The sequence below is a fragment of the Brassica napus genome, chromosome C2 (assembly GCF_020379485.1).
Source record: "Brassica napus cultivar Da-Ae chromosome C2, Da-Ae, whole genome shotgun sequence".
NCBI classification, from domain to species: Eukaryota; Viridiplantae; Streptophyta; class Magnoliopsida; order Brassicales; family Brassicaceae; genus Brassica; species Brassica napus.
In genome coordinates, this window is record NC_063445.1 from 44,564,583 (window position 1) to 44,574,358 (window position 9,776).

Genomic DNA, 9,776 nt, shown 5'->3' on the forward strand with positions numbered 1-9,776 from the left:
TAAAAACACCAAATAACATTCTTAACAAATAAAAGTGATCACATAATTACATTATCCAAAAAATCATACTTTTAACAACAATAAAACAATATTCCGCGCGAAGCGCGGACACCCCCCTAGTTTTAATATATAAGAATACAACTATACTAAAATCTCTAACAAATTTGTCTTTGACCCTCCCTAAACATATTTGTAAAGTGAATTACATATGTGTTATCACCACATTCAATATGTAATATGATATCAACCTAATTGTCCCATGTATGAATTTTCCTTATAAATTTTTATTTTTTGTAATATTTTTTAAAGATGATTATGACTATTAATTCCTATGTCACCATTAAAAATATTTTTTTTTGGAAAAACTATTAAAATATATTAATAACTAATAGCTTATACATCACCATTATAAATATATATATATATATATGTATGTATATATATATATATATCACACTAAAATAATAAGCTAAATAAAATTACCAATATAATTTTCAAATCAACTTATATATCATATTTGTATAAGTATATATATTGGGGCCCATATATATTTCAAAATTAATCGTAAGTGTGTATCAACAAATACAGAACTAAAACAACACTAATAAAATATCTTTTAATAGTTAAATGATTAAATTTTATTTAAATTTATCATTTCATTAAGTTAATTAACTTATTTTTTCCTAATTTAACGTATTTAAATAAAACAAACAAAAACCCTATATATAAATATATATATTTAAATATAGATATATTTAAAACTAGGTGATAAGAGATATATTTAAAATAAATAATCATTAAATAAATTATAATTCAAATAATTCAAATATCTAGGTAGGTGACATTATTAGATTGATATACTCTAATCCATCTTTATTTCTTTCTATACAATATAGATCTCTACTTTGTCCTCTATATTTAGGGAAAGAAATAACATTTTTTATTTTTTATTTTAAATATAAAGAAATACTATTTTAGAAGAATATATTAGAGTTAATTACACTTCTATTAAAGATTTGTTATATTATAGAGAAAATAGCAAATTACATGAGAAATGGTCTAAATTATAATTGAATTATATCCACTGAGTATCCTGGGGATTTATTTTTATTTATTTTTATTTATTGTAAAATTTTATCTTGTAAATTTTTGAACCCGGAAATTAATTTTTATTTGTTTACATTGGTTACTAGTTACTCTCTTACACTTTTTTTCAAATTGTTATAAATATTTAATTTATTTTCTTGACCAAGCTGGTTAAATGAGCAATAGGTAACTTTCTCATGCATATTAATCAAATACTAAATTAAAGTAACTACTTAATATTTTCTTATATTTTTTATTGTTTAAAGTCATTTTGTAATTTATATATGTGAAAAATAAATAATAAAAAAATTTCTTTTTTGGTCATCTAAGGATTATATTAAAAATTTGAAATACAGTCAAACGAGACATAAGCCGACAAAGGTACACTACTTTGAGCTAATAGCCGGTGAGATAAACACCACCCTGGAACCAAACATAGATGGAATCTACCAAGCAACTAAAAAAAAATAAGACAAGGAAGGAACAAGATTACAAAGACTTTAGGAACCAAACAAACTAACATAAAAGATGTGAAGCAAGACAAGAGAAAGCCAGGCTAAGCGAGAAGGCGTTGAAGGTTGAACTACTAGAATCCACCCCACAAGAACAAGCTTCAAGAACCACAAAGCATCCACCCCTCAAGAACAAGCTTCAACTACTGGAATCCAAGTGAAAATGAATCTTCACCCGAGCAACCAACGAAGAACCACAGCTCCTTACCAAGAAATCCAAAAAATAGCCAGTTAAACACCAATGAACAGGAAAAACTCGCTTCACTGAAGTTTCACACATAAAGTTATGACTTGAAACCCAAAAGTCGATCATCAAAACCTTAGCGAAGACAATCCGATAAAAGAGATTACGCCACAAAGGCCAGACGAAAACATCAAATACCACAGCCATGATACCCTAACCACAGCCACTTATAGCATGTTTTATGGGGGGGGGGGGGGGGGAGAAGTTCTTAGGGTGGAGTTTTTAGCGGAATATAAGAACCAGTCTCTTAACTTTTAACTAAAAAAACTAAGAACTGGTTCTTAAATATCTTATTTAAGAACCCCCATTAAACATGTTCTTTCAACCCACCAGTCATCACAACCTCATGATCCACACAATCCATAAAGTCACATCAATCTAGTTAGTTCACAATCCAATGATAATAGACAGACCATAGCTAAGATAATCTTCGGCCAGACGAACAAGAGAGATAGAGAAAAGAACCACAAACACCAAAAACCCACCTCAAATCGTCTCTCTAAGTCCGATGGAAGTAGAAACCTACATTAGAGCCGGTTTAGTATTGGCAATCCAAACATGGCGAGCAAATGATGAAGATATCGGAAAGATTCTCCAAAAGAACCCAAGTCAACACATCCTCAGATGCAATCAAAATAAATCTAGGACTAAAGACTAACACATGAACATAACCTAGACATCCTAGGAACAGCCATAAACATGAGTTACTCAAGACTGAGCGAGACCACCGAGCTTCACCTGCAACCAAGCCCGACAGAGAAGCTCAAAACTACCACAGAGAAACCGAAGAGCCCTGCATCCATCTAATCTCCATCCGAACTAGGGCAACGAGATCCGACAGAAGAACCCATCTTAATCTCTCCAAAAACTTAGACCCGAAGCTGCTCCTACCACTGACGTCGAGATGCCGAGATTACTACCTTAAAAAAATAAAAGGAGACGAAAAGATACCTCTCCCGGCAGCAGTGATAAGCATCTAGCGCCGGAGCAGAAGTCGGGATGACGGCAGCTTTGGTCGCTAGGGTTCTATCGCTCTCCCTCTCTCGTTTATTTTTGTAAAGAAAAATTTCTCTTCTAGTTTAATTCCGTTAATAGCATTTAATTTGATTCTTCATCTTAAATTTGTAATTATATTTTCAATAGCCAGACCAACTCCTCGTTGGTTAAAACAACAAATCATCGACTAGGTCCTAAATTTCTTGAGATGTTGCCCACAAAACTGAAAATGATTAGGGTTAGACTTGGGGAAAAATAGACTAATGATGCATGTTTACTGCTTAACGTAAATTTTTAGACGTCCAAGCAAATTACACACTTCTGATATTATGTCATACTGAAGAGTTGGAGAACAAAAGTGTGAATTTCAAAGACTCCGGGAATTAAAATACCATTTTCTTCAACAACCTCTGCCTAACCCTTTGATTGATGAACATGTACGCCAATTTTATATTCCAATGTTTTAGTCTATCAATTCATCTATACTCACTAATCTCATACATCGACAGGGGCATTGTCATACTTAGAAGCTTCCCATCAGCTGAAGCCACGAAATGAAGAAAGCCATGATGGTTGTGATTGTGAGGAGGGTGAAGAAGAGGAGTATCAGGTGGTGCCATAAGATGTGGCTCTGGTGATTTGATCATCGTCTTTTCCGTGAAGATCAGATAAGATACATTCTGCTTTTCAGGAAACCTTGACTTTCACTTTGTCAAACAAGTAGTTACAACACCACATATGCTGGTCTTACTCACTCTTGAGTTAATACCACTTCCTCTCCTCGCGAATGCTCTTAAACAGATAAATATGAATCTTGGTTTAGGTCTCAGGCATAACAGCGTGGTGTCATATCCACTGATCATCTTGCTTTGAAATGATTGTATATATTGATATTGGGTTTACATAGATCTGGCACAACAGAACAGGTTTGATGGTTTGGCTTCTTATCGTCTTGAGAAATCTTTGCTAGCTCAGTTTATAGACATGAAGATTGCTGGAAACATGATTAGAAACCTTTAGGCTTTCAAGGGGAGATTTCAAATCGAGGAGCTCTCTCAGACGATGAGCAGAATGATAATTGAATAAATAAATATCAGCTCGAAGAAGAATGGAGAATGAAGCTACTGATAATTGGTTCATTTTAAATGCCACATTGGCACTGAGCTCACAAGAGAGGACATTAAGAAACTCTACTCCAAAATTGGTCTCATGTAAGTAGCATTCTACAATCAACTGATAATTAGACTCAGTGGTATCAGAACATTCTAAACTAATTTTCATCACCATGGTTTTGATATTTCTATTACAGCTATCTATATGGTCACGAGGAGCTTGCTATATGTGAAGATATATATATATATATATAGATGTGCAATGTCTCAAAGATATACTCTGGTTTCTATGGATGGTGCGTACTGGAGATGGCGTCTTTCCTCATATAAAGAAAGATTACTATCTGACTTTATGTTATTTTTTGTTATATTTGGTTTTAACTACAAGCTATGATGGTGCTATAGTTTTATACTTTTATTGCCTTTCAATCTGAACATTATTACCTGTTAATTCTTTTGCAAAGACAGATTGCCCATACCGGACTGATTATGAGGCAACACCAACAATATTGAGCTTCCTTATGTATAACCTCTGGCTACTACAGTTACTAATCTTTCCAGTAATTGTAAACCTTGAACACTGTTTCTAGGCTCAGTATTTATGTTTTCTACTCCAGGTTTCTAAAAAAATTGGTGAAGGCTGTGATCGTGTCAGGTGGACAGAGATTGGAAACAAAACATTTCAAGCTCACAAATTTCGTAGAGGTAAGATTTCATTCGTTTATCACAAACCCTGACTCATTAGTTCCACTTAGATTCTGGTTATAGTGATTGCTTTTGTCATCAGTGTTTTACAAGTCACCACTAGACTCACTGAGTTACTATTAAAATAATTTGGTTAGTAAACCCGTATTGGTTGAATATCAACTTTATTTGTTAATTAGGTATTAATTGGTACACGAATGAGAGACAATGAGTTTGGACGCTCAGAGAGATCAGTCACGACTAATGATATTTGTTTTGAGACATACATTTGTTGACATTAGCTTTGGATTTATTTTCCAGAAAATAAGCTCGAGATAGAGCGACGAAGAATTCCTGGATCTACAAATCCTAAAACTTTGAAGGTTGGATGGTAAGTCTTATCATCTGTGTTAACTCTTTAGGTCTCTCTTTATCTTGAGGAAGTTGATGAGGACGCAGCCAAGTGTTTGGTGTACGTCAGTGATGTGTTGTTATAGTTCCGAACTCATGTCTAATACTAATTATTGCTGCTGAGTTTTACAGTTCAACTATGCGGTGTTCTTTGATTATATAAGTTTGAGGAAGCAGGAGAACATGAACCTAATGCGGATATGTGAATGTGTTGCACAGGTCCAGAAGTCGTGGATTCACGCAGTATTGTCTAAAAGTTCTTAGTCTGACGAATAGCGAAAAACAATAAAGAAGAGTGCATGTCTTAAAATTGGAGGTGGAATAAAAACTCATTTGGTTGCTTTTGGTTTTCTTCGTTGTCCTTTTTACTGAGAAATCGTACAATTTGCGATTTCACATTCGTTTTATGCCAAGTGAGTGTGTATGAAGATTTCCTAATAAGAATATATGCCATTTGTTTATCCATGGGTATCAGTATTGTACACTCTTGCAGGCCTTTTTATTTTATTTGAGAAGTAATTAACTTAAATTTTGTAAATAATTAATATTACCTTAAAAAATTTTATAGATTATATTCGGTTTCTGTTTTTAAAAAGAATATAAGCTTTTTTAATTATGCTTTTGAAAAATTGGGCTAATCTTCTATAAAGCTTCCATGGAGCATTAGTAAGGATTAGTTCTTTAGAAAGACTCACAAAGAAAAGTATATTGCTGAGATAAATAGGAAATACGTTAACATACACTTGGTTCATGTTTCCGAAAAACAAAAAACAGCTAAAACTCTTTAAACTCATTGTTATAAAATCATGATATTTTATTAATTTATACGAACAATAGTTTAATAAAATATTTTAACAACTATTTACTTTTAGATGGTTTATAAACACATGAATATTTTACAATATTTGATTTTAACACAACAAATCATTAGTACAATTTAAATAGAAATTATCCGCGCATAGCGCGAAAACTATCTAGTTAACATAAAAGTGTTTATGATTCTCTAAAACTCGGATGTGAATTACTAATGCCACTATAAGCTATCCGGTTTATACCGGTTCTAACTAACCAAACCACAAACCAACTATGCATACTCTAATAAACCCTACTTATGAAATATTTATGCATAATAAACATTTTATTATAAATCTTAATACCTTTCGGTGAAAGATGCGACGGTCATGACGATGATGTAGAAGATAAGACCAATTCCCATCCGTTGAAGCAAAGTAATGCCCCTTGGATTCCCGGTTAATTTATGGGTTATCTTGACAAAGACTCGATCATATATGAAAATGGACACGAGGAATGAGACTGTCCCAAAGGCGGAGAGACTCGCTGGTGGGATGCTAAAATTTCCGACAATCCTTGCGTTTAGAGTGGTTCCTTGTTTGACAAACAAAGTGTTAACTTGAGCGATCATCGCACTTGGGACAAAAGTTATGCACAAAATAGGTAGCATATTTAGCATTTGTTTTGTTTCTTCTACTTCTGTGGTTGTACAAACATTCCACTGACCGATTGTTCCTGTTTTTATTGAAGCTCTATCTAAAAACCTGCAATATACCATCAGTTACATCAAAGTCGGTCCCGATATTTTGAGGGTTGACAATTTAGTAAAAAGGTTAACAAAAATTTTGGTTCAATAATTTGGTATGTATATTAACTTCCAAATTTTTGAAGACGTAAAGACAATGTTTCATCTTATGCCCAAAAATAAATCTAGTTGTACATTATGATATACTTAGAAAGGAAATACGACCAAGATTCATTACCTTAAACTTTGAGTGGAGGGGATCGGAAAGGTGCCTTTCCGCTCATACTCCAGTGAAGGCTGTTCGTGGAAGCATGTGGGATCAGACGGCATTGGTGCTTTCGCTTTGCGAAATGAAGCCACAATGACTCGAGCCATCATCAAAAAAGGGCTTCCCGTGGGGAGTTTATGGCGGTAAAAAGGAGTGCCCAACAAGAAAACAGAAATGGAAAGAGCAAGTCCCAAAGTTGGAAGCCCATAACCCCAGGCCCAGCCTACATTATCTTGAACATAGGCAAGAATAGTGTTGGCAAATAGAGTACCAAAGAAAATACTAAACATCCACCAATTGAAGAATGAGATTTTTTGTATCTTCTCCTTTGAATCCCACTCGTCGAATTGATCGGCTCCAATTGTTGATATGTTAGGTTTTGTACCACCCATACCAATCGCTAATCTGTATAACGCTCCAAAGAAAACTGCTAACTGTAGAACCGATGCCTTTTCGCAGTCTTCAGCACTAGCAGTAGAACATTCAGGCGGTTTCATTCCTGGTATAGATACTGATAACGTTAACACCAACATCCCCTGTAATTAAGAAAATTATCAGTAACCGGTTGTTTCCGTGCTTCAATTTTTTTTTTTTTTGGGAAAAGGAAAGGAAAGACCATGCTTCAATCTTTCTCATACGTAGCAACAATTCAGTCTAAGAAACTTAAACCATTTTGACACTTTAACCAATAATATTCAGTGATGAGGCTTACTATTTTTATGTATATGCTTATTCCGAAATCATAAAGATTATAAAGACTTTCAGGCTGATCTTAAAAAATCAAAAGTTTGAGGACCATGCGACATATACATAGTCGTTTTTTAATATTTGACACGAATATTTTATCCGGTTGTGCTTTAAGGATCTCTTGGAAACTTTTATGTATACGTGTCATTATATGAATGGTTTATTTTTCTAAAAGTAATTAAGTTTTTAACGTGAAGTTAAAGTGTATTAAAATAATAATAATTCAATGGTAGGAAGCTAAAAAGTAGAAACTAATCGTTAAAATAATAATAATTCAATCGTTAAGTATCCAATGTTTACATTTTTCTTAAATAACATCCAATGTTTACATCTTTTATTCCAATAATATTCCAGACTAACTGGTTAAATATAGGAAAACACCAACTTTCAAATTTAGTTAAAATAAAGCACTATGTTTTTTCGTGAACCAAAAGTCACTCAATTTTTGTTGAGAACAATTTTTTAATAAATTTTCGCTTGACCGTACCATTTTACTCCTATGTTAGTTGAAAATTATAATTTTTTGAACATAGTTGAAAATTATAGTTGACTAACAATAGTCTTAAAATGGATTTTAAAGTTGATGTTTTTCACAAATATAAATCAAAACTTTTTCCAAAATATTGGATTTTTTTAATTTTTAGATAACTATTACACTAATAAATAAAAATATAAATGATAAATTTCTCAAACCAAAATTATCAAAAAAATTATTTTTTCAAAGAAATTTTATTCTTAAATAATTAATTAACATATTATTAGTAGAGTAATTAGTTATAAAATGATTATGAACTTTTATAAATATGTATGATCAGTTTTGTAACTATATATATAATCATAGTTGGATTATGTTTTATAATTTTACTGTCAAAAATTTTGTTAATAAAAAATTAATGCAAATTTTGATTCTTATTGGTTGATGGTTTTTTCATGATTCTTCTTTATGTTTTTAAAAGAAACATTCAAAAAATTATATAACATATATAAATGGGTTAAAAATTTCTTTCTGCGTTTAATAAAAAAGAAGTTTCATCGTAACACATTTATAGAAGTTTTATAAATTGTCTTTAAAAGATCTCAACTAGAAACACAAACAATTATGAAAAATCCACCAAACGATAACTCTTTTCGTTTAAGAATCAAAATTTTCATTAAAATTTTACTAAAAAAATTTTAGACAGTAAAAATATAAAACATAATCCAACTAGAATTATATAAATAGTTACAAAAATTGATCATAATAATAACAAGACTATATAATCATTTTATAACTAATTACTCTACTAATGATATGTTAACTAATTATTTGAGGATAAATTTTTCTTTGAAAAGGTAAAAAAAACTTCGATATTTCGATATTTTCATTTCAATAATTTTTATAGTTTTATTAATATGTGTTATAGTTATTAAAAATATACATTAAAATTTGAAACCTATTGTTTGGAAAAGTGTTGATTTATATTTGTACCAAAAAAAATATCAACTTTAAAAATCATTTTCGACCTAGTTTTAGTCAACTATAAATATTGATTAATAATATGACAAATGGTATGATCAACCAAAATTTATGATTATAATATATTGTCAACAAAAGTTGAGCATTGTTTTTGGTTCCGAAGAAATAGTACTTTATTTCAATCTAAATTTGAAAGCTGATGTTTTAAATGAAACTTTTCTCGTTAAAATAACAATGTACAAAGATATACTAGTATTAATTTAGATTTTTCTGTATTTTTTGTCTTTTTATTATCTGTTATAGAACAGAATATTACATACCAAGAAACAGATTGCGGAAGAGATTGCGAAAGTGAGGTAACGACCAAGATGCGCGTCTGCGACGTAAGCACCCAAGATGGGAGTGAGAAAGATAGTCCCAACCCAATTGGTTACACTGTTCGACGACTTGACTGTGCCTTGGTGCAATTTGGTTGTCATGTAAATCACTAGGTTGCTAGATATCCCGTAGTATGCCATCCTCTCAAATGTCTCGTAGACTTATTAAAAACATTAATTAATACTACGACAAGGTAATAAATTATGTAAGACAGTAAGAGTATGATTGGATGGTACTATTAGAGTAATAAAAGTTGGAGTAAATATTTTTACTCTCAATCCCACTTAAATACATCCAATCAGGTTGGAAAAGGTAGAAAAGTTACGCTAGAAAACAAAATATTTG

At 31.6% G+C, this 9,776-nt stretch overlaps 1 protein-coding gene across 1 annotated transcript; it reads right to left on the reverse strand.

Moving 5' to 3' along the window:
• Positions 1 to 4,854: 4,854 nt before the first annotated feature.
• Positions 4,855 to 8,032, reverse strand: LOC106378413 (protein NRT1/ PTR FAMILY 5.2-like). Its single transcript, XM_022696640.2, has 2 exons — positions 6,821 to 8,032; positions 4,855 to 6,601 (listed from the first exon to the last, which is right to left on the reverse strand). The coding sequence occupies exons 1-2, from the start codon at positions 7,381 to 7,383 to the stop codon at positions 6,196 to 6,198; spliced, it is 969 nt and encodes a 322-aa protein (XP_022552361.1). The 5' UTR covers positions 7,384 to 8,032; the 3' UTR covers positions 4,855 to 6,195.
• Positions 8,033 to 9,776: the final 1,744 nt, after the last annotated feature.

What these genes read in the sequence shown, in the direction of transcription:
- LOC106378413 (XM_022696640.2), bottom strand. Translation starts at nt 7,383, where the DNA reads ATGTTGGTGTTAACGTTATCAGTATCTATACCAGGAATGAAACCGCCT. An exon ending in CCCTCCACTCAAAGTTTAAG is followed by an intron (nt 6,602 to 6,820) that starts GTAATGAATCTT and finishes GGTATATTGCAG; the next exon opens with GTTTTTAGATAGAGCTTCAA.